The sequence below is a fragment of the Culicoides brevitarsis genome, chromosome 1, assembly GCF_036172545.1.
Source record: "Culicoides brevitarsis isolate CSIRO-B50_1 chromosome 1, AGI_CSIRO_Cbre_v1, whole genome shotgun sequence".
NCBI classification, from domain to species: domain Eukaryota; kingdom Metazoa; phylum Arthropoda; class Insecta; order Diptera; family Ceratopogonidae; genus Culicoides; species Culicoides brevitarsis.
Genome location: NC_087085.1, coordinates 37,042,917 through 37,069,069, shown reverse-complemented (window position 1 = coordinate 37,069,069; position 26,153 = coordinate 37,042,917). Strand labels below are relative to the sequence as shown.

Sequence of the window (26,153 nt, the reverse complement as noted above, 5' to 3'; positions counted from 1 at the left end):
TTTGAATTAGTATCGGAAGAAAATAAATAATAAATTATTTTTTAGCATCAGTTTAATTTGTTTCTAATTTTTTTCTTGTAGTTTTAATGTTTAGAAATAATAATATATTTATATATGATGAAAAATATAAAAAGAAATAATAAATAATATGACATGTGTTACTGTTTTTATGTTTAAATATATATATATTTTAGCAATTTATAATGTATAAATCGAAAAATCATCATTAATATAACTAATGAATCGAATTTCTGTGCGCGAATTTTTTCTAAAATAGAGTTCAATTATTTTTCTCATATGTTGTTATGTTTTGTTTTTGTATATAAATAGAATCATAAATAAAAAGTCAATAATATAATATTAAAGTTGCCCACCTTGATGACGTTTTTTGTGTTCGCGCCAATATCTAATGCTCGCGTATGTACAAATTGGCTTACAGTTGGAGATTTGTGAACGCATCAATTGTGGAACTTAATCGATTAAAGACTGGAAGACGTGCCTCGTCAATCACAGTGTTTGCAGCGGAATTGTTCGCGGCGACGATTGTCGGTGGTGGCGTCGTTGCAATGGGACTAGCCGGTGGACTGATTGCTGTGAAACTGAATGCCTGAACGGCAGCTGACGACGGTGCATGGAATGTTTGTTGCGTGGGACTCGATTGTTCGGGGAAGAAATTCACCATGGAATTTGTGGGCGACAAGCTGAGGGAGCCTGTGGGAGATGCGCGATCGGATCCCGTGCTCATGCTGAGCGGAGGCGACAACGGTAATTGCATTCCGTGCATTGCGGCAGTTGCAGCGGCGGCATTTTGGGCAGCGAGACGAGCGTGGTATGCGGCAACGTTGCGATTGTGGTTACGTGCTTCTTCGGCATTGTGCACGAAATGACAGCGGGGTCCGTAGGGGCAGAAACCGACGCTGTGGAACGTGCGACAAAGCTCCGTTTTGTATTTGGGATGACGTTGCAAGTTGCGGAGTTCTTGGATGCCGTGAGCGAATTGACATTTGTCGCCGTATTTGCATTCGCCAGCTTCTTCGTATGGTCGGCACAATTCGGTCTTGTATCTGTAAATACAAAAAAGTGAAATTTTTGTTAAAATTTTGCTCATTTTTTCACAAATTTCATAACTGTCAATTTAAATTCTACTCTATTATGAAATTTTCGTTAAAAATCATACTGAAAATTCGTATGTATGCTATAGAACTTCATACAGAAGTTTTTGTACGAAGCTCTATAGCATTCATACGAATTTCTAGCATAAATTTGTACAGTTTTGACATTATCGTACGTAGATATGCTATAAAGCTCCGTACAAAATCTATTCTACGGAAATCTATACCATACGAAAATGTCAAAACTGTACAAAATCTTATCGCAAATTCGTATGAAGGTATGTTATAGAACTTCGTACTGAAGTTATTGTACAGAGATCTATAACATACCTACATACGAATTTTCGATAAGATTTTTTAACGAAAAAAAAAACCATTTAAGTATTAAAAAGGTATGCTATAGAGCTCTGCACTTGAAATTTTAGTATGGAGCTTTATAGCATACCTATATACTCACATACTTCTGTACGAAGCTCTGAAATGATCATACAATTTTGCAATATTCTAAAAAAATATTGCCAAAATCTCGTATGATCATTACAGAGCTTCGTACAGAAGTTTCAGAAATCGTATAGTATAGTATAGATTTTTGTACAGAAATGTCAGTACGAAGCTCTATAACATACGTTCATACGATTTCGTCAAATTTTCGAATGATCTATTTCGTTAAAATTTGACATTTAAAAAATTTTACGATATCGTATGAACGTATGTTATAGAGCTTCGTACTGACATTTCTGTACGGAGCTCTATAGCAAATATACGAGTTTTTGTAAAAGAAATTTCGTTTCGAATTCGAATCCAAATAAAAATCTCAACCTACCTTGAAGTATTCAACTGCGGCAACGGCTCCGATTGTGTCCGTTCCAATTTCTTGTGTGATCCGAGGATTTCGCTGATGGATGTGAGCAATTGTACGGCTTGTTGTCCGCCAACCGGATGTGAAACGGCGCGCGTAAGTGCATTATGCAGCAACATTTTTTGCTGTTGCGCTGCCGACAACTGTTGCTGAGCAGTCACAGTGCTTCCAGCGTTCGGTTGTGCTTGAGGTTGTTGCGTTTGTTGTTGTTGGTATTGCTGTTGCTGTTGCTTTTGCTGCTGTAAATGTTGGTGGTTAATTTGACTATTTGTGTTGGCAATTAAAGCTGGAATCGATTGTGTTGAGCCAGAATTTAAGTTGAGACCATTTTGTGTTGTTCTGGTTGATGGTTGATTCTAAAAATAAAAAAAAAGAAACGAATTTAGTCAAGAAAACAGACTCGAATTTTTTTGTTTTTCAATTTAGATTCGACGAAGAAGAAACAATCGAGATTTTTATCAATTACTCATTCATTCAATTTAAATTTATTTTTTGTGTGGTTTCAATCATTCTTTCTTCCAACGAAAACGAAAAAAAAATCAACCCAAAAAAAAAAAATTTTTTTTTTTAAATAATTTAATATCTTATCTTTAAAATTGTTTGTTCTTTGATATAAATGCTTTAAAAAAAATATTTTTTTTTATCAAATTCTAGAATTTTTTTGATTTATTTTTTTTTTTACTTTTTCAGTAAACTCCAATTTTACCATTTTTTATGAATGATGTCAATCAACTACTTACTCACAGGCAAGTAAATAAATTCATTCATTACTTTTAAGTAAGCACAGTACTTATCTTATCAAAAGTAACGAGTCACCAAGTTTCAGTTTACTGTACAAAATGTCATATTTTTTGATAAATAAATAAATAAAAATGTCATAAATTTAATTTAATATCAAGAGTCGTGTTAAGAATGTGACTGCTGCTTGAGAACTCGAGTCTCTTATTTTTATTCAAAAATTTTTTTTATCGCGTTATCGCCTTGTTTGTTCAATTTTTTGATATTTTTTAAGATTTCCTCTTGTCTAGATTTTTTTTTAAATTTTTTCAATTGTAGTTTTTGACCTAATTTAATTTTTTTTATTCGAAAAAAATATTAAAAAAATTCAATTAATTTTTTTTTTATTATTCCAGAACTGCGAATGTCATCAAAAAAAAAAAAAATTCGTTGAAGCAATATTTAATTGAAATTTTTTGATTTTGCAAGAGAATGTGTGTTTTTTTTTGTGAATGAATTGGAATGGCAGGCATCGCGTGGGATAATCGTTAAATGATGCTTTTAGCTTAGAAATGTTTTTAAAACGTTTTAAATTAGACATTGTGTCGCGTTAAAAATCAAATCTCGTCATCGTGCAATAAAATTGACTCATCTGTCGTGTAAATAAAACTAACAACAAGACAGATAACGAAAAATAAATAAATAAATAAAAAAAACAGACAAAGAAGCGTCTCTCGTCAATTTATTCCTTTAATTACTTCGAGCTCGTCAATTTTTCTTTGTTTCTTTGTTCTCGGAGTTAATTTTTCAAGACAAAAGAAAGCATTTCTCTCTTTTTTTAATTTTCATTGAAATTGAAATTCATTGAAAGACATTTGATGAAGCGAATTACACTCCTTGCCCTTGTCGTAATTACCACTTGCAATAATAATAATAAGTTATTAACGAGCAAAGCAGGAACAGAATGAAAGTATCCGCCTATCTATTAAAAACAAACGTTAATGAGCTGAATTGCTTCCTTGTTGATGATTTTGTGTGACTCACGGGAAATTTTTATTTTGTATAAATTTGATGAAATTTTCTATGAAAGTAATTTTTTTCTCATGTGTGACAGAAAAAACTCGGAATTGTGAGTAATTTGTGTTTCGCAATACTTTTTAAAGGAATTAATAAAATAAAATAAAATAAATAAAAAAAATTATTTTAAGTTTTAAAAATTTCAAATAAATAAAAAAAAATAATTAAATTTAAAATAATTATTTTTTTATAATTAAATTATTTCTGGTCAAAATAATTGAAAAATAATAAATGATAATTTTTTATAAATAAAAAAAAAATAAAATTTAATTTAAAAAATTAATAAAAAATTTAAATTAATGTATAAAAAAAATAAAAAAATAAAAAATAATAAAATTAAAAATAATAAAATAAAATTTAATAAATTATTATTAATTAAATTAAAAAAAAAATATTTAAATTTTTTTTTTAAAATAATTTATAATTATTTTTCTTAAATTTATTTTAATTTATGTATATTTAATTTAAATTTATAAAAAATTTTTTAATCCTGTTATTTTTACGTAAATTACTTAAAATTTTTGTGACAATTTAATTTTTTATAAAAAAAATAATAAAAAAAAACATTTTAGCACATCTTAATTTACAAAATTATACATTTTTCATTAAAATTATTGCAAAAGACTTGCTAACTCTTGACTCGTTGTAAATGACATTGAAATAAAACCAAAAAAAAAAATATATTTTTTTCGCCATCATATCATTTCAACTTTATTATTACGATGATTGGTGCTTTTTGACTATTAGTAACTCACTTGTTGCTAATTAGATACATACACATTCGTCAGTCGATCGTCGTGTAAATTATATTAATTTAAATTTAGACATATGATAAATAAGCGTTTTAACCTTCGTTCAATCATATCAAATACGAAACGAAAAAAAAATACGTTTTGTGTCATCAATATTCAGTTTATTTATTTATTTTAGCCATGCTTCCATAAAAAAAAACACAACAACATTCAAAACCTAAACCTCAATTAATGCTTTGATGACGACGAAACAGATTTATTGAGGTTCACGATTAACTAATTTCATGGTAATGTCAATAAAAGGTTAATTTCCGATTCGATGTGATGCTCAAGGTGTGCGTACCGTTAATTTTTAATCTCTTTTTTTGTTGTTTTTTGTGAAAGGATCAGGACTCAGGTGATGTTCAGCTGATAAAAATGTTCTTGCGAGAAAGTAGGCGTCATTTTCTCACGATCCCACAACCAATAACGAGCATCAAAAACGACATGTGTGCATCGAAAAATCGGTTTTTGTGTTGGATAATAATAAATTAAATATAATCTGGTGCATTTACAAAAAAAATATATACAAAAAAAGGTTCCTTTTTTGTTGTTGAACTTTTTTTTTGTATATATGTTGTTACGTTATGTTGAAAAAAAATGCATTATTATTGTTCAAGATTTTTGCCAAGGTAACAAAAGGATATAATTTTAAAAATAAAATAAAAGATACGACGACACAATAAAAAGAAGTACAGGATATCTTACGAAGTCTTTCATCAATTTATTTACAAAAAAAAAAAAAAAAAATTGAAAGAAGGTGCAACAAAAATAATAAAAATACAGTTAAAAAGGTCGAGATGATTATCGAATAAAATGAATTAATCTTGAATACATGATCATATATAAAACAAATGTTAATATATATAATAATATAACATATAGAAAAATCGAATGATGTCAATATAGTGATAAACTAATTAAAAAAGTACACGAACTCATGTGTTTTTTTTTTGTATAAAATAACATTATTATTACTATAAACACAATTTTACAATATAACATATAGAAAAACGTGTGATTGAATGATTTATTCTTCTTTTGTATATAAACACAATTTAAAAATAAATAATAATGGAAGAGTAACATTTAGAACAAATTACAAAAAAAAATATAATTGATGTGATTCAGAATGTATGTTAATATCATTAAAAAAAATAATAATAAACTATTATAAATATATCAAGAATTTACGTCAATAAATGTTGTTGAGTGATAAAATTGCATTTTTGAAATATGCATTAATTATTTTATATAGTTTGTATATCATATATAATATTTTAATAATTTATTAGAATATGTGCATATTTAACACATATTTATTAATAAATAATATTATTATTGATGGAAATTGATAACTAGTCATGAATGAATTTCATCTCCTTTTACGTAAATTTTATTCTAGAAAAGTATGAATTTATTTAAATATTTTATTAATAAATAATAATTTTTTTAAAGTATTTTTATTTTTAAAAAATATATATTTTATTATTAAATATTTTTTAAATAATTATTTAATAAATAAATTTAAAAAATTTTAATATTTAATTAAAATAAAATAAAATTTTTTTATTTTTTTATTTTATTTTTTTTTTTTTTTATATTTTTTTTTATATATTTTTTTTATATATTTTTATTTTATTATATATTTTAATATATTTTCTTATTTTATTTCATTTATGTTAAATATTAATTATTACTTTTTTTATTTATTTTTAAATTTTTGTTTTATTATTATTTAAAAAAATAAAAAAAAAATATTATTGAATATCTTAAAAAATGTATTTTAAACAAAAAATTCAAAGAAAAAATATTTTTTCTATTTTTAGTCGTAACCATAGAAAAACAGACAATAAAATTTTTGTTCGGTAACTTTAGTTTATTTTTTATCACAAAAACAGCAGTGACATTGACATACAGGAAAAATAAAATTAATTGTACAAACAACATAAAAAGTTATCTTTTCCATTTCTATTATATTTAAAATAGAACAAAAATAATAAAAACCTTGAAAATATCTTCTGTTTTTTTTTTCTACATGATGCGTCGTCGTCTTCTGTTACATTTGACAATTCAAATAAATTTCGAGTTAATTTACTTTGAACAACATATATATTAATAAACATTCTACTAAAAATATATCTTGCACCGAAATTTATCTTTGTCGCGAGAAAAAACGAAACTTTAAACATAAAACATAATAAAAGTCTCGGAAAAACGACAGATTTTGACAAAGGAAGACAAGTGAATGTTCGAGCGAGAAATTTCCTTTTCACGTTAAAATTAATGTTAATGATCATCGTGCATCATGCTATTCATAAAAATAATGAAAAATAATAAAATTCTGTTCTAAATCGAGAGACGCAGAGCGAAGGCAAAAGAAAGAAACGTGCGTCGATCGTCAAAACGTGACAATGCAACGAGCTGCAAATCTATTTTGGATTGTGTTTAAATTTAAATTCATTTATCTCTCACACATGCACACGAGATTGCCGCAAAAATGCACCTAATTTACGGAAAACAAAGAAATCCTCGCTCGAGCAGAGTGACAAGTACGCCAGATCAACATCACGCGACTTGACTTGCGGATGAGCATTAATAATAAATAATCATCATCTCCTCGCCAAAAGCCATTAACGCGCCGGACATTTAAATTTTAAACAAAATGTGTCCCAGATGTTGCTGCACTTTCGCGCACAATTTTCATTCACCGGGACATTTGGCATGAAGCCAGAGTTTTTTTTTATTTTGTAAAATTTATATAAATAAATGCGTAAATGTACACAAACAAACATGACCGTGGTAATGACTCTCTTTATTTATATTTTATTTTTGATGTGGCACGCAAGTCAAGGGTTTATTTTTTTTTTATTTATATTTAAATGAATTTGTGTAAAATGCAATTAATTGCATTTTTAAAAAATATTATTTGGACCGGAATTGGAAAAAAAAAAATTAAAAATTATTTTGTAAACAATAAAAATTTTATTATTTCAACAAAAAAAAAAAATATTTTTATTAAATTAAAGTAATTAATTATTTTTTTAAATTAAATTGATTTAAGTATTGGAAATTTTTTGATCTAAAAATTATTTTAAAATTATTTACTTTTTTATTTTTATTATTATTATCATTTTTGTTTTATCATTATTTATCATATTAAATTATTTTTTTGTTTTATTATTTTTTTTAATTATAATAAACATAGAAAATAAAATTTTATATTAAAATAATTTTTATTTTATTTTTTTAACAATTTTTTTTAAAAATTAATTATTAACAAAATAAATAAAAAAAATTAATTAAATTAAATTATATTAGAAAAGTAAAATTGAAAATATTTTTTTTAAAATTATATTTAAATAAAATTATTTTAATTAATTATTTTTAAAAATTAATTAATTTTAATTTAATTAAAAAAATTATTAAATATTTTTTTACTTTAAATTTGTAAAAATTATAATTTTTATGAAATAAAAAAAATAATTCAAATTGAATAACTGAATTGTGAAAAAAATAAATAAAAAATATGTATTTATTAATTTTTATATTGATAATAATAATAACTTTCCAAAATAATTTATTATTTAAAAAATTAAACAATTTACTTTTTATTAAAAAAATAATAATAAAAAATCATTATTGTAAAAAAAAATAATAAAAAATGCGTAATGAATGTGCGTCACACACATATCATTATCGAGTGCAATGTATTGAAAAATTAAAAAAAAATAATACATTGTTAATATTTTTTTTCTTCAAAGTCATCATTTACGCACAAAAAAAGATGAAAAACCTCATTCTCGGAAAAAAAAAGTTAAATACTCGTACTTCCGCTCGTTTTACATTGTAAAATTTATACTTTTAATAATAATAAATAAGTACAAGTTCTATAAGTATTAAGTATTATTGTAATGACAGGTATAAGGTTCATCGTATTATTATCTTGTTTATTGGTTATATTCATATACATTTGCAAACAAATGCAAAAATAAATAAAAAATTGTAAAAAATGCAAAATCTTGACGACGACAACGTTCAGGAAATCATTATTAGAACATTGTCTCGTTTTTATTATTTATAATTATTATTGATATTTATATATTTCCTTGTAACGAATCGTCAAAGCAAGACAACATGACAAAAGTAATTATTAGCACCAAATGATATCTCGACAAAAAAAATGTACTACACGATTATTTATCGTGCATTGACTGACCCAACCTTCGATTGATATCGCACCAATTTATCATTATCGATGCTGGTTGTCTCAAAAATTAAATAAAAAAAATTATTTTTAAAAAAAATCTTCATGATAGGTCAGTTTCTTTCTTCTGAAAGCATTCCTCGCGAAATTTCATTCATGTAACTCGATATTATTATTTTTTTTTGCGATTACTTGACGCTGTGAAGTCTTTAAAATTAAAAAAATAATAATAAACAATTTTTTTTTAAATAAAAAATTAAAATTTATCGCAGTCACAACACATTTTATCATCGAAACTGCTTTCGTAATCCTTTTGTTTGTTGATTTAAGCACAAAAAAAAATAAATGACTGACTAACTTATCAGTTTTCAGCATAGTCAGGCGATAATTCCACGAAGTAACGAAAAAAATAATACTTTTTATCGCCTCATTTTTTTTTTTGTTGACAGAATTTTTGTTACAGAGAAGTGGAAGTTGGTACGTGTTATTATTTATGGAACGACACATGCGTCAGTTTTTTTTCTGTTGTGTGTGCAGAGATCGAGTCGAAAGAGGTGACATTTAGTTGACCGATAATGATTGCGTGTGGTATATTTTTATATGTTGAACGCTTAATTTGAGACGTAATTGAGTTTTTTCTACGATGTTTCTTACCGAATCGGATGAATTTTTGAATGAACATGTTTTTTGGGGATCGTTACTCACCTAGAAAGAAAAATAAAAAAAAATAATTTATTAGAATTTGTTTTTATATGAATTTTAAAAATTATTAATAATTTAATTTCAATAAAAAATAATATTTTAAATAATTTTTTTAAATTAATTTAATTTAAATGTTTAATAATTTTCAGCAAAATAATTATTTATGTGCCAAAATTAATTTTTAAAAAATATTTACTTAAAATATTTTTATTTTAAACTAAGTTTGGCTAAATATGTAAGTTATTGTAGAAATTTTAAATTATTTTTATAATTAAAATTAAATAATAATTAATTAAACAAAAAACAATAATTATTATTTTAAAAATAAATTTAATTTAATTTCATAAAAAAATATAATTAAATTAATTTATAAATTATTTTAAAATTTATTTAAGATTTATTTAAAATTTCTTTAAAATTTAATTAAATATTTTAAATATTCATTATTTTTTAATATAAAATTATTTTTTTTTTTTTTTATAATTTAAAGCAAAAAACTTTTTTAAAAATTTAATTTATTAATATTTTTTTATAAAAAAATTATTTAAAATAATTTAAAATTAAAAATTAGTTTTTTATAAATTTTTTTTTTAATATCTACTATTTCAAAAAATAATAAAATAATTTTTTTTTCAAAAATTTAATTTTAATTTATTTTTTAACTTATTATTATTTTCAATTTAGTATTTTTTGTTTTGAATAAAAAATATAATTTAAATGTTAAATTATCATTAAAATAAAGTAAAAAAACAAGTTTCTTCTCAAGAACTCACAATCCAATAAAACCACAACTTCAAAACAACAAAAACAACACATCTAAAATTATAATACTTGTGCTAAAAATTATTAATACAACAAAAAACTTCGTGAACCTGTCTCATTCCATCATTTCAAGCTCCATCACTTTACATTATTTGCTTTGCAAAACACGGAAAAACACACAGATTAATTTGCATTTAAAATCACTCAATTAATGTTTTTATTAAAATATATAATAAATAAATATTATTTTAAATAATAATCTCGTTTAAAAGTTATTTTCTGCGCGTCGACAACAATTTACCCAAATGAATCTATTAAATTAAATCAATTACCGAAAATTATTGCACAATCACAAAAAGTTCATATTTGAATGACTTTTGATGTTTTTTGTACTTAAATAAATTTAAAAATAGAATTTTTTTGTAAAAAAAATTATTTTGACCGAAAAAACAATTTTATTAAAGCCAATTAAAAGTAAGGAAAAAAAGATAAACAAAAAACGCGCTGTTATCAGAGAGCAAGTTGACGAGAGCCAGACATTCGTGCCGCTGCCGCCGCCGTGCGATGATGACGTTGATGTGCATATATTATATATATTTATTATACAACCAACCCACAGCCATCAATAAAAAGTTAGAATCTCTTATTATTATTTATTAAACATATATAGCTACACATGAGTAGTATTATTAATAATTTTTACTACAAAGACGCCTATTCAATTTAATTTAAAGAGTATTTTTTCTCTCCAGTCAAATCGTCATCAAGTTGCATGAATATTCCGTATGAAGTTATATAAATTGCTGTAACTAAATGAAAATAACGATTTTAATTTATTCATCGCGTCTTTGATGTTTAAACTCGATTTTTAAGTTTTTTACTTTTTTTTTGCTTTAAAAATAATATTGAAACATTTCACATTGATAGCCATCTTTGTTTCCTGAGTAAAATTACAAAACAAATAATTTATTGGTACCTTAATTACATTACAACAACAAGTTCTTGGCAGCATTTATAAATAAAAATTGTACAAAAATGGCAAAACTACGAAGAATATGCGAAAAGGGTATATGAAAAATATATAAATTGAGATTACGGTCGAGAATACTAATGATATATATTTTGTATTTTATAGGCATCAAGTGGTGGCTGGCAAGGCAAGAACAGGTTCTAATGAGGAGTGTGAGACGAGTTAAAGTAAAAAATAAAAGAAAAAACGTCATATCGAACGTAGTAGATAAAAAAATATATATATTTTAAACAAGTATGGAAATGTTGCTATAAATTAATCTTAAAGGCGAGTCTAGGAAACATTTTATATATTTTAATCGAAAGTAATTTTTTAGATACTTTGTATACTATAAAATTTATTCCGGATGTTTTAAAATATTAAAAAATTAATTTTAATAAATTTTCATTAAAAAAATATAAAATATATATTTATTATCTATTTAAAATAAAATAAATAAATAATTATTTTTTTTTATGAATAAATTATTATTAATTATTTTATAATTTTTTATATAAAAAATAAAATAATTAAAAATTTATAAAAAAAAAAATAATAATAAAAATTAATTAATAAATTATTATTATTTTTTAGCCAAAAATTGTAAATAATTTTTAAATTAAATATTATTTTACTTTAATTAAAAATTATTTTTTTAAATAAAAATATTATTATTTTTAATAATTTTGACGTAAAAATATAATTTAAAATATTTTTAATACTCAAAAAAATATATTTTGATAAATAATTATAAAATTAATAATTAAAATAATTATTAAAAATAATAATTTAAATTTTTGAATTAAAATCGATTAAAATTTTATTATTTTAATTTATTTATCATATTTTTTTTAAATTTATTAATTAATTATTTTATTTTTAAATTTATTAAATATATAATATTTTTAAAAATATATATATTTTACGTCAAAACAGTACTTGACCTGATTTGAAGATTTTTAAAGTAATTTATTTGCATAAAAATCTATAACTAGAGACAGACCAAGTTATACAAATAGGTGTTCATATATATATTTAAGCTATTGTTTGTTACAATATAAATAAAATAATTATAATAATAATAATAAATAACAATAAAGAAAAAAAAACACGAGTCGTGCCCCTTTTTAAAAATAAAACGAACTTGCTAGTCAATCAGTCACCAAATAAAAATTACAACAACAAATAAATAGGTTAGTACACGATCGGAATTCAATTGATTTATTTTTAAATATATATATCAATATAATGTAAATTAATTAAGAATGCACATATAACACTCGCTGCATTATTACTTTTGCGAAAAGCAAAGTACAAAGTATAAACTTTCGTGTTGTTGTTTTGTTTTTTTTTTTGTCATATTTTTACACAAAATTATCATGCGTGACCTTGAATTTTAATTTATTTTTTATTTCTATTTTTTTTTATCAAAGCACGGTTTTGAACTTGATTTTTTTTTATTATAAATATTTTATCCTACCAAACAAAGAATTTTAAAATAAAATTTAATTGACAAAAAAAACAATTGTCCTCGTAAATTTAAACTAATTCAATGAATAGAAAAAAAATAAATAATTCAGTAGTTCACACATCTACCGTGGTAGAGTCAAAGATCCCGCTAGAGGTCGCTGTTACATAAAAAAAAGTAAAAAAAAAAGTGACTCATTACACTTGAATGTTGGCCTCTTTCACCTTGTTCCATAATAGCGAACGAACGGTACTCCGGCATTACTTTATCCATCCGTTTACCGTGGAAAATTATAATAATTGAAGAGCAAAAAAAAGTCGATCACAGTGGTGACCCCTGTGTACGAGTGAATGAACGTACATACATGAGTCAGCTGTTTAAAAAATTTTATTTTGTTTTTTTTTGTGTTATTTATTTAATTGGATGGTTGGTCAAATGTAATGAATATGAATGATGGTCGAAAAAAAAACAACCAAAAATTGTAATAAATAAAAATTAATGGGACGAGCAGTGCAAAGTCTTTGTACTTTTTTTTTTTTTGAGGACACACTGGAAGGTCGAATGAATTTACAGATAAGAAAATTTTTCACGCTTTGTAAATTTTTTTCGTTTCAGCATTTCCTTTTCGTGATTCACATGAAAAAAAAATAACTTTTTTTTTAAACGCTTGAATGATGAATGAATTACGTAATTTAGTAAATTTCAGTAAAAAAAATTTTTTTTTAATAAAAAAAAAAAATTACAAAAAAATACTGAAAGAGAAACTCGTACAATTTTTTTTTGTTTTCTTTTTGCACTTGAAGCGATGAAGTAATACACAAGTTGTGGTGAGGGTATAAGAGAGAAAACTAGCCATTATGTTGCCATACCGCGTCATTAAGTAATAAGTAAATAATTTGCAGCTTGCTTGATTAAATTGGTGTTGTAAGAAAGAGGCAGGCGGGCAAAAAAAAAACTGAACTAAATTAACATCCAAGTGAGATTTTTTTTTTTATAAAAAAAAATATTTTTTTTTTATTTAAATGCAATTGAAAATTATAAGCTTTAGGGGTGTTTTACCACGAAACACTTTCGATTTCTTTAACATTAGAAAATTACAAGTTTTTTTTTATTTAATTTTATTTTAATGGAAAATATCACGAGTAGCTGTCATGATTCATGATCCATGAGTAAATGTTAACTTTTGATCTGTTTTTTTTTTTGTATTAATTTTATTTTTTAAATTTTAAAAACATGTGTCAAAAATGGTGCCCTTGAATTTTCTTATTAAATTAATTCTCATTACAGAAAATATTTTTTTTTTATTTTTTTTTATAAAAAAAAAACAGTAAGTAAGTATCATATCTTTAAATGAATGAGCGCCATTTATTTTTAGATGTAAATTAATATTAAATTTTCTGTTTCATGTCAAAATTTGTTATCTTCAAAAAAAAATATATATATAATAGAACATTACTCTCAATTCGTTTCGTGTTCAAAGAAAAAAAGAAAAAAAAAATAAAATCCATAAAACACTTTAAAAATAAGGACGGACCATTAAGAAAAGACCCTCAGGTGACAGAAATCTATCTATTTGTTGATTACAAAAGGTATATATTATACCTGGCATGGCACCCGGACCGACGACAATAATAATAGGCATACAGGTAGTTTATTAGTTGTTGTCGGTATCGGTCCAGAGTATTTTTTTTTACATAATATTAAACAATGAATAAATTATTATAGAAAAAAATATCTAGTGTCTCGTTTTGAAATGTTGTCTATATATTATACATATATAAAAGATGACAATAATAACAAAAATACAAAAAACCGTCATAAAAAAAGCGAGACTCGAATTTAATATTAAAAAAAAAATAAACTTAACGAACAACGTTGTAAATAAATGTAAGTAAGTAAACAGTACGAACAATCAAACACTAGTTAAGAATTTAAATGTTTAAATTATGTTAATTGAAGCTGCTGTACGACGACGACGACGACAAGTTGCTCGACTGCTTTTAATTCTACCAATTTATAATAAATAAAGAAAAATAAAAAAGAGAATTTATGACAACTGAACGTATTTGGTAGCCATGCGCCGTCAAAGCCCATCCCAAAAAAAAATTTAAAAAAAATCATGTGCTAGGTCAGTTTTCTAAAGTACAAAAAAATTATATAGAAAAGTTTATTTCGTCATAAAAAAATAAATCCTACGTAAAATATATTATTAACAGTAGCAAAGAAACACAAAAGCTCTTAAAATTGTTTAATTTTTAGCTTGGGGCAAGTCATAATCCATAGTGCGTGTTAAATTTCAGGAATTTTTTTTTAAATATATATTTTTTAAATTTTATTATGTTATGGAGTAATGTAATAAGCTTTATATATATAACATATATATATAATAAACATTAAACATATATATTTTAAATTTAAGTGATTAGTTGTAATCTAATATTGTTTAAAAAATAAAAAAAAGAAACAATGAGGTAATAAAACTTAAAATTCCGTACCATGCGCAAAATGTATACAGTTCACTTCAGTTGGCTGATTGCCTTTTAAATGTTGCATGCAAATAAAGCTACGCATATTTTTTTCTCTTTCTTTATTTTTCGTTTGAAGAAACTTTTATTTATTTATTAAAAAATATCGTTTTAAACAATATTTTTTGTTATGGATGTTTATTCCGAATAAGGAACAAATTAATAATTATTATTTATATTCGTAATAAATTTTTGCAGGCAATGAATTTTTTTTTAATATTAATCGTAATAATAGAGCCATTCATTTTAATTTATTTATATATTTATTAATTTTGCTCGTAGAAAATAAAAGTGAAAAAAATTCCATTTAATTATAAAAAAAATATTTATCATATATCATATAGTTTATTTATAAATAAAATTAATAATTAACTTGCAAATATTACAAATATTTTTGAAAATATGGCACAAGTGATTTTTTTTATAATAATAAATAAATCAATTGAACAAAACATTTGCTAGTTATAGATTTTTAATCTTATCATGTTTGTGACAGCTTTGTATATGAAAATATTTACATGTAAAAAGGGGCGTATTATTTTATTATTAACTGTCTATCTAAAAATAAACATTACATAAAAAAATGTCAATAATATTAATAAATTTGCTTAACTTTTAAATCATAACATTAATAAATAATATTTTTCATACAAAAAAAAAATTAGACCATGTTTTGTACCTTTTAATAATTTTATTAGCTATATATTATACAACAAACATAAATTTTATATCGAAAGTGAAAACAAGTTGTTTTTTTGTATTATATACATATAACATAACAACATATATATTATATACGACACAAAAAAAAGTAAAAACTATGAAGTAATTTTTTCTCGTTTTTTTTAGCGGGTACGAAATATTACATGATAATTTTTTTTATTCGTTGTCTTCTTTATATATCGTACATACGTCACGGTTAGCCTCGTCGTTACTCATTACATACATATATTTTATGTACAAAAAATAATCGACATCATCATCATCTTTCGCTTCTTTCTTTCATTCATGAGCAGTGCGCGTCTTTCAAGTATGTCAAGTTATATAATATACGTTACTTGTTTCATTTTAGGCGTAAGTAATTTTTTACATGACTAAAAAAAATGAAATAAAATAAAATAAAATGATGATTATAATCTCTTCAATTTTTTTTCCGTCTTCGATTTATGTATATTTTGTACATGCGGATAGACACATAATATAATAATAATATATAGATGTAATTATTTTTATTTTTTATACATGTATGTTACGAATTGATGTCACAATATACATAATGTACAATAAAATATACAATATATACTCATATGACACGAGATTTGATTACAAGATCTTTTTTTTATTTTAATATTATTCACATACGGCACAGACATTATGTATACAATTTTACAAATTATAATTCATTTTTATTGCCTGAATGACCGCAATTGAAAGTTTTATGTCTATCGTTTTCATTATTTTTATTATTATTTTTTATTATTGTGAATATTTGTTGCGTTTTTATATAAAATTATAATTTTTATATGTTTTTTATTAAATTATACATGTTATATATAATAAAAAATATAATTTTAATAAAATTTAGTTCAGCGTCCTCATATTTGCTTAAAATTTTCTTATCATTGTTATCATGATATTACAGTTGTTTGACGAACTTATCATTCATAATGATTAAATACACATCATATATATGAATTTTTATATATGATGTGAAGAAGTTGTTTGTAAAATAAGGTTAGAGACTTTTGTAAGTTAACTGATAAAATTTAATCAACATTATTATATTATTATATGTTGTTTGTTTCTTTAAAATAATATTTTATACAGAAAAAGCCTTTAATCTTATCAATTAATCGCTCATACAACATTTATTTATTTCCTAAAGTATATTTTTTTAATTTTTTTTGTCAATTTTTAAATTTTTTTTTAATTAAAAAAAAATATATTTTAAAATAAATAAATTTATTTCAAATTAAATAAAAATTAATTTAATAAAAAAAATTAATAAAAAAAAAATTAATTTTTTTTTAAAATTTATTAAATTTTATTTTAAATTAATTTTTATTTTTTTATTAATTTTTATTTATTTATTATTTTATTTTTTTTTTTTTAAATTTATTTTATTAAATTTTTTAATTAAAATAAATAATTTAATTTAAAATAAATAAATAAAAAAATAATGAAAAAAAATTTTTTTCCATCAAAACAAGCAACGGGTGGCAACAGGTATTATCGAGGCATCATCAATATAATTAAAGCAGTGCGCGATAAATAAAAACTCGTCACTGCCATAATTCACAAAACTACAACTTTGCAAAGATATATCAGCTAGATATAAATGTACATGATACATAATTTATTGCAATGCAACATACATACATTTTTTTTTTGTTGCGTTTCTACAATTCGCATGAGAGGACAAGTCGACCCTGAACTGGCTTCTTAGTCACTTTTTGAGAACTCATACCGTCTCATGTGTATTTTTTCCCATAATTGAACATGCGCGACGCGTCGACGCACCGATAAAAGTCATAAGTAATTAAAATTGTACAATATATCGCGGAGATACAGATAAAAATAGCAACAAATTGAATAAAAATACTTTAAATAACTGTATGCGATATATATATTTTTTTTTATTTTGCGTCAATGCAACGAAGAGCGATAAAAAATGTCGTTGCACAATTGATAAGTTATTTTTTTAAAAAATAAAATATATAAAAATTTCGTAAGTTTTGAGATAACATTGGCATTTTTTATCATAATTCGTAAAAAAATATATTTTTCTGTAAAATGTACAATTACCTCTTTTGTTCTTTAGTTTAAAAAAATTATAATCCATCTTTCTCTATATATAATGGCAGAAATAAACAATTATATCATTCACATAATGTTTGTTTTAAAAATAAATAATAATAAAATATTTTTAATTTCATGCATTTTTCTTGCCTGAACTTCTCTCAGCAGCAATGCAGTGTCTTTTGAACAAAATAATACCATAATAATATTTTCTATTGTTATATACACGGAATTCTTTATCAGTTTCCAACCTTAATCCGGTAATGTTAGAGCTTTTCATTGTTATTTAGTTATCAGCAGCAACAGCAGCAGCGGTGCAAAGCACATTTAACTGTTCCATTATTTTTATTGTTGTTGTTATGTTACATTATTTGGTATATATATGTTGTATACAATACGGAAAATAGTGTTATTTTTCATTGTTAATATATATTTTTATTTTTTATTATTTAAAAAAAATACAAAAACAATTGAAATACAATCTTGTTTGTACAACATGTATGTTTATTATAGAGTTTGCTGAAAAATGGCATATTGCTCTCTGACACAAAGGCAGGAAATAATAAAATTTTGTAGTTAATGTTATTTTTTTTAGTCGCAACATATACTGGATAATGATTAAAATGTATGTTGTGCAGTTATAATAAACATATTTAATGTTAAATAATAAATATTAATTTATTTTTGTTAAAAAAAATACAATATTAATAAAGAAAATTGATTTATTTTAATTTTTTAATTATTATTTATTGTTATTATTAATATTAACATACATAATATATATTTTTATATCAAAAAACCCACTTAACTTAATTTTTAAATTTAAAATAAATTGATTGACGTTCATTGCTTGTCACAAAATCATTGTATAACGATTTTTATATGTCATATAATACAAAATATATACAAATAATGAGCAAAAAACAACAAAAAATGTAAAACTAGAACACTTTTATTGTTCATTATGGTCATTAAGTACATATAAATAATGTTTCGTACATTCATATATGTTATGGAAACATGTGTGTGTCATCTGTAATTACAATTATCATCATCATCATCAATTTCATCGTCGTCACGATGATAATAATAATACTTTTATACACAATGGCATAAAATGAATGACACACAATTGGAAAGTAAATATCTATTTTACAATAAAAAATTTATATATATATTGATACAATTGATAGAACACTCGTGAAAGTGTCGAGCGTCAATGCGAAAAATAATAAAAAAAAAAGTTAATGATAAAACAATTGAAATTGTGTGATTTCCGTGTGGCAACGAAATGTCTGCGGCGGCGAATTCTTCGAAATTTATTTTATAGCTTTAACAGACAGACACGTTTTGACCTCCTACATATTGAACATTTTTTTTTTTTTTGATGAGACAGAGACAAACACGGAACTTTTCACGGTGTTTCGGGCCTTATCTTATCATCAGCTTAAGTACGTTATTTTATGACCTATGATTGATAATGGTTCATATTGATTTTTGTTATAGACAATTTTGTGTGAATTTTTTGAGAAATATGAAGGGCAGACATTTTTCTAAGGAATTTTTATTATCAATTTATTAATAAATTGATTTTAATAAAAAAAAATTAATAAAAATATTTTAAAAAATTCAATTAAATTTAAAAATAAATTATTAAATAAAAAAAATATTAAAATAAAAATAAAATTATGTTTTTAAAAATTTATTTAATTTTTTTTCAATATAAAAATTTAATCAATTTATTATTTAAAAAAATTATTAAAAATTCATTAAAAATAATAAATTATATTTTTTTTAAATTGATTTTTAATTTTTTTTTATTCTTATAATTAATTGATTTTTTTTTTTACAAATTTTTGATTATTTTTTATTTATTTAATAAATTAATAAAAAATAAAATTAATAATAATTTATTTTAATTATAATTTAAAATTTTTAATTAAATAAAAAAAAAATTAAATAAATAAAATTATAAAAATAATTATTTTATAGAAAAATAAAAATAAATTTATTTTTTTCATTAAAATTATTTTATAATTATTTTTTAAATTTTAATAATAAATAAAATTATAAAAAAATATCAAAATAAAAAAATACTTTTAAAAATAATTTATTTTAAATTAATTTATTAAAATTTTTAATAAAAAATAAAAAAAATAAATTATTTTATTAATTTTATTTTTTTTTTAAATTAAAATAAAATAATAAAACAACAGGATGCAAATTTCTCTCAAGTTTTTTTTTTTTGTAAAAATAATTTTTTACAGATAAAGAGACTTCCTCACAGTTGTCTCCTGTGTCCCATTGTCTTGGTTAATTTTTATCCCTTGCTTTCCTTTTCTTATTTTTATTACATCTCCTCTCGAAAACTGACAGAGACGAACAAAGAAGTGAAATTTCTTTATTGATGAAAGATGGATGTAACGGATACTTTTTTATTTTTTTAAACAAAATATATTTTTAAACAAAAAGAAAATACCAAAAAATAATAAAAAAAAAATAAAATAAGAACAAAACAATAAAATTTAGCACAAAAACGTGCAACACATGCTATCGATTATCTTTCTCTCTCTTATTTTTGTACCAGCACGGCACATCACATCACACATGAGGAGAATAGAACAATAAAACTCAAACCTCATGCCATGCAAAAAAATTTTTTTTTTGAAATCCCTTCTTCTTCTTCTCTTTTAATTTTTTTCTTCTTGGAATAATAAAAAAAAATAATTTGACCATTTTTGTCATGTGTTCATGAGTGGGCCCTTCATTCATCGCATCAAGCCAGAAAAAGAAGAAAGTTTATTTAAATTATTGTTTTGTAACTCGTGCACGCTTTGTTTGTCATTTAGTAATTTGTGCATGACAAGCTTCTGTTTAAACTTAATTTGTTCTAATACTTTAACTAAAATTGAAGTAATTTATGAAAAAAAAAATATTATCATGTTGAAAAAAATAAACGGAAATAAATACCAGCATAATTTTATTGAATATATAATTATTTATTTTTGTAAATTGGGAAGACCCCTGATTATTATTATTATTTTTGGCAATTGACATTTTTTTTACATGCGGGATTTCCCCTTGGCTTGCGACGCGTCCCACAAAAAAATGTTTCATGGACGTGTGAATCGCATTCAAGTGTAGAGAGATTGTCCTTCACTCAAATTTTATGTTTTTTGAAGTTTGATGGAATTATCACCTAAAGTTTAATTAACGAAGGGCATTAAATTGAAAGTAAAAATTTTTATGACGGTTTGAAATTATTTTTTAACTGAAAATTAATATTTTTTATATTTTTATTAAAATTTTTAATATTATTAATATTTATTTTTAATATTAGAATTAAAAAAATTATTAAAAATATTTTTAAATTAAAAAAAATTAAAAAAAAAATTAAATAATTTAAAAAAAATTATTAATAAAAAAAATAAATTTTAATTTTTAAAAATTTTTTAAAAAAAATAAATTTTTTTTTAAATAAATTTTATTTATTTTTTATTTTTTATTTTTTTTTTGTAAAAATTATTTTAAAAATATATATTTACTGTCAATTTTTTTTTTAAATATTTATTAAAATAATTTTCTAAAAATTATTAATTAAAATTTTAATTAAAAAAAAATTATGCAAAAAATATTTTAAAAAAACTATCAAAAAATTTTACAAATTCCTCAAAAATATGTTAAAACTACAATTTAAACTCTCAATTTTATTTGAATGCGTATTAACTTACTGAAAACAGGTAAATAATAAAAAAAAACAAGTTTAAGATTTTATGTCTTTATGCAACCAATTATTTATGTACATTATATACACAACATATAAAAACAACTTTAACATTATCTTACTATATTTATAACGCAGACAAGTTTATGTCCAGAGGCATGCAAATTCGTTCTGCACAAAGCTACACAAATGATAGTGAAAGATATCGCCAGTAATTGCCAATCTTTTTAAAAAATCATTAAATTTTTACTTTAAAAATTTTTCGCACTAAATTGGGGGTGTCATGTTAAACATAATTTTTAGTCACTTTTATTTTTTCGAATAGTGTGAGTTTGTTTATTATTTATATTAATTAAATAATTTATTACTACTTTATTAATATTGTTACATACAACTTACATCAATATATAGAAAAAAATAAAAAAAAAACGTTTATTATTAATTATAATTGATACCAGCCAGGCGCCAGTTTGTCGTGATAACTTTGCTTTTATTTTCTTTTGGCACTGAATCGTATTAAATTTCTCGTTTTTTTTGTATCTCCTTCGATTTCTCACTTCGTCAGCTTTATTTTTTAAAAAATATTGAAAAATAAAAAAAAATCAAAAAACGTGCGTGTTTGCTTCAGGTACTTTTAATTGCCAAACGAGCTTCGATGGGTTCCAAAATATATGATAATTAATTTTTTTTATTTTTTTTTTAATTTTTGCAAACAGACTTGGTAACGCGACGATGGACGATCATCAAGATCACATGTTAAATAAAAAAAATAAATTTAATAAAAAAATATATTATTTAATAATACAAACGCGGCTTAATTTACATATTCTCATTCATTTATTATTCAAATATGTGACGATATCGTTTTTATTTTATTATTGATTTTTGTTATTAGGCATGTTTTCGTATTTTTAGCCAAAAAATTCACGTAATACTGTTTATTATATTAATATATATCATTATATATACAAAATATATAAAATACAAAAAATCGCAAAATTTCCGTTTTTTATTCGTGGTAAATAAATAGTTGAGTAAAAGAAAGATGAAAGATAATAAATGATGATTTTGTTCATATTTATACATTTTTTTCATACATAAATTCATTTTTTTCCTCTCGCGTACATACAAAGTTTTAATGAAGAAAAATGTTAAAAAGTTATAAAAATAAAATAAAAGAAAGGGAAAGGTAGCACACACTCACATTTACACACAATACTGTGGCGGATGATGATAAATAATCGATTGAATAATAACCTTGCTCTCTGACAGGTTTATTATATAATAAATTGTCTACTTTTTTGTCGTCCGGTAAAAACTTCTTTCTTTAATTTAATTTATTTTTTTTTCAGGTTTCGAGGTCTTGTTCATCAAATCGATCAGAATTAATTCAAACCAATTTTTTTAAAAGGACTAAAAAACGTGAAATTTGAGAAATTTTTCAAGAACAACTTCTCAAAATCGACAAAAGTCTTTTATTTATGGACTTTGATCATGTGGCTCTTTAAATTGATTTATTTAATCAACGTAAATTGAGTAATGGAATCGTCGTTGTCGTCGCAAAGAAAGAAAAGGAGAAGTGAAAATAAATGTACATGACGTAAACCTTGTTTGTTTGATAAAATTCATACTTTGTTGAGATTTCAATCATTTTATATCTCTTCATGCAAGATGTACTTGAATGTATATTGGCACGAACGAGATTAGATAAGAGAAGGTTTTTGCGCTCTTTACATTTTTTTTATTTTATTTATTTAATTTTTTTTTTAAAAAAAAAATTAAAATTAAATTAAATAAATTAATAATTTTTTAAAAAATATTTAATTAAATAATATTATTTTTTTAATATAATTTCAAATGAAAAATTTAATTATTTTTAATAAAAATTTAATTTAATTTATTTTTTTTTTTTTTTAAAAAAATTAATTTTTTATTAAAAAATTTTGAAAAAAAAATTAAAAATTAAATTTAAATTTAAATTAATTTAATTTTAAAAAATATTTTTAATTGAATTAACTTATTTTTTGTTTATTTAGAAATTTATTTTAATTCAAAAATTTTTTTTAAATAAATAATCAAATTTAAAATGAACTTTTAATTAAGTAAATTTTAATTAAATAATTAAAATAAATAATTAAAAATTTATTTTAAATTAATATTTTTTAATTAAAAAATTAAATTAATTTATTTTAAAATAATTTTTAAAAAAAAATTCTTAAATTTTTTTTTGTCAGATAGCGTCAAGGTCTCTTTTTACACTCATCATTGAAGTCTCTTCTCCAAGCAAATTATTTTTATTAAACAAAAAAAAAATTAATAAAATTTTATTGGCTGAAAAATTCCCTTGCACGACATGCGCAAAGAAGACGAACAATAAAAAAAAGAAAAAAGGGAGAGAAACCCCTTGAAAAAAAAAATTATATTAATTGTGGCACGCAACAAGTATTTTATTTTTTTAAAGCAGCCCATCTTTCGTTTTTTATACGGGCAAAGAAACAAAATACCTTCAAAAAAAGTTTCAAAATATCGCGACTGTCGTCCAGACATGCCCATAAATTAATTACCTACATATTATTAATGCACGTTTTTTTGTTTCAAGTTGGTTGCTGTTTTGTTTGTGTTGTGCGTAACAAACATTTGACAGACGAAAAAAAATATATATAAATAAATAATAAACCTGTTGCCCAGGCACCGCACCACGTAACGAGGTGACGGATGGAGTGATGGTGTGTAGGAGACGTGCTTTTGTGTTAAATTTTATTTGAGGGACCTACTTTTTGGCTGCAAAAGGATTTATTTTAACCTTTTTTTTTTTGCAAAAATTTTTTTTATTTAAAATAAAAAAAACATTAAATTATAACAATAAAGTTTCTCTTCTTCTTCGTTGATGACGATTCTTTTATTTTCTTATAAATATATTATTATAATAAACATTAATTTTATTTTTTTATATATATATTTTTCTGCTAGTTACAAACTGTAACGATTTGCATAAGACAACTCAACAAAAGGCGTGCAGTCACCGAAGCAAAGAAACATTTCGATGAACGAACAACACAAAAAAAAATAAAATAAAAGAGACAGTGAAAGTTTTTTTTTCAGTGGTTTTTTTTCTTTTTTTGGTTTCGTAATCATAATTATATTATATTTATTGTTATGAAAACGAAAACGGGGTATGTATTACACACTCACTCGAAAATAATAATACACGAAAAAAAGGCAAGTACTTAACAGCTGAGAAACCAATTTCGGTTGCAAAAAAGAAAATTAAGTGTTGTTATGTGACAATCTTGCGAAATGTATTTTTTTAAATATTTATTTATTTCAATTTAATTTTTATTTGTAAAAAAAATATTTTTTTTATTTATTTTTTAATTAAAAAATTTAATCATTTAAATAAAATTTAATACTAATTTTTTTTCTTTCAAAACCCATTTAAAATAATATTAAAAATATTTTTTTAAATTTAATTTAGATAAAAAAATTATTTTATTTAGTTATTAAAAAAATATTAAAAATCAAAAAATGTTAAAATTTAATTTATTTAATAAAATATTAAATTTATAAAATATTAAAAATAAGAATATTAAAAAAAATATATATATGTATTTACTTTTATTAAAAAAAAATAATGATTATTTGAAAAAATTTTTTTTTTAAACAAAAATAATAATAATTATCACAAAAACCTTCAATTTTTTTTAAATTAGTAAAAAAATGTACGTTAGAAAAAATTGATAATAATTTACAGTTAAACTCTTTTTTTTGTACTCTTCTTACATTCAAGGACAAGCTTATCATATATTTTTGTACTAAATAAATTTTAATTTTTTTTTCAAACTTACCTTCAAAATCAAATCACCAAAATCGTAAAATGGTCCAGAATGCATGATTGCGGTCGACATTTTTCAATATTTTGTTGTTATTTTTTTGTATTAATTTTTTTATTTAATAATTTGTTGCAATTTTTTACACAATGCACAATTATTATTTTATTTTTTATTCGTATCGATCGTGTAGTGAAAAAAATAAATTTTCACTTTTTGCCTTTTTTAATTATTATTTTTGTAAATTTTTCGTATTTTATAAAATTCTATAAAATTGTTTTTTTTGTCGTTGTTTTTTTTATAGAAACTGTATAAAATATTCACTTGTGATTCACAATCAAACGCGTTTTTGCTATTTGTTGATATTTGATATTTTTTTTTGTGCTGTACGAGGAATTATTTGCGTCGTCGACTGTTATCTGTTTGGTAGTTGGTACTTTTTTCGGCTAATAAATAAAAATTCGACGATATTTTTCTTCCAATTATTATTTTAATGAAATTTTTAAAGATTTATTTTTTTCCTTCAAATATATATAAATATAATAAAAATAATTATCCAAAGCACAACCGTACT

General features: G+C 22.4%; 1 protein-coding gene across 1 annotated transcript; it reads right to left on the bottom strand.

Moving 5' to 3' along the window:
* On the bottom strand, window positions 1-26,153 carry LOC134837167 (protein TIS11). Its single transcript, XM_063852519.1, has 3 exons — window positions 25,598-26,153; window positions 1,936-2,327; window positions 1-1,064 (listed from the first exon to the last, which is right to left on the bottom strand). The coding sequence occupies exons 1-3, from the start codon at window positions 25,655-25,657 to the stop codon at window positions 434-436; spliced, it is 1,083 nt and encodes a 360-aa protein (XP_063708589.1). The 5' UTR covers window positions 25,658-26,153; the 3' UTR covers window positions 1-433.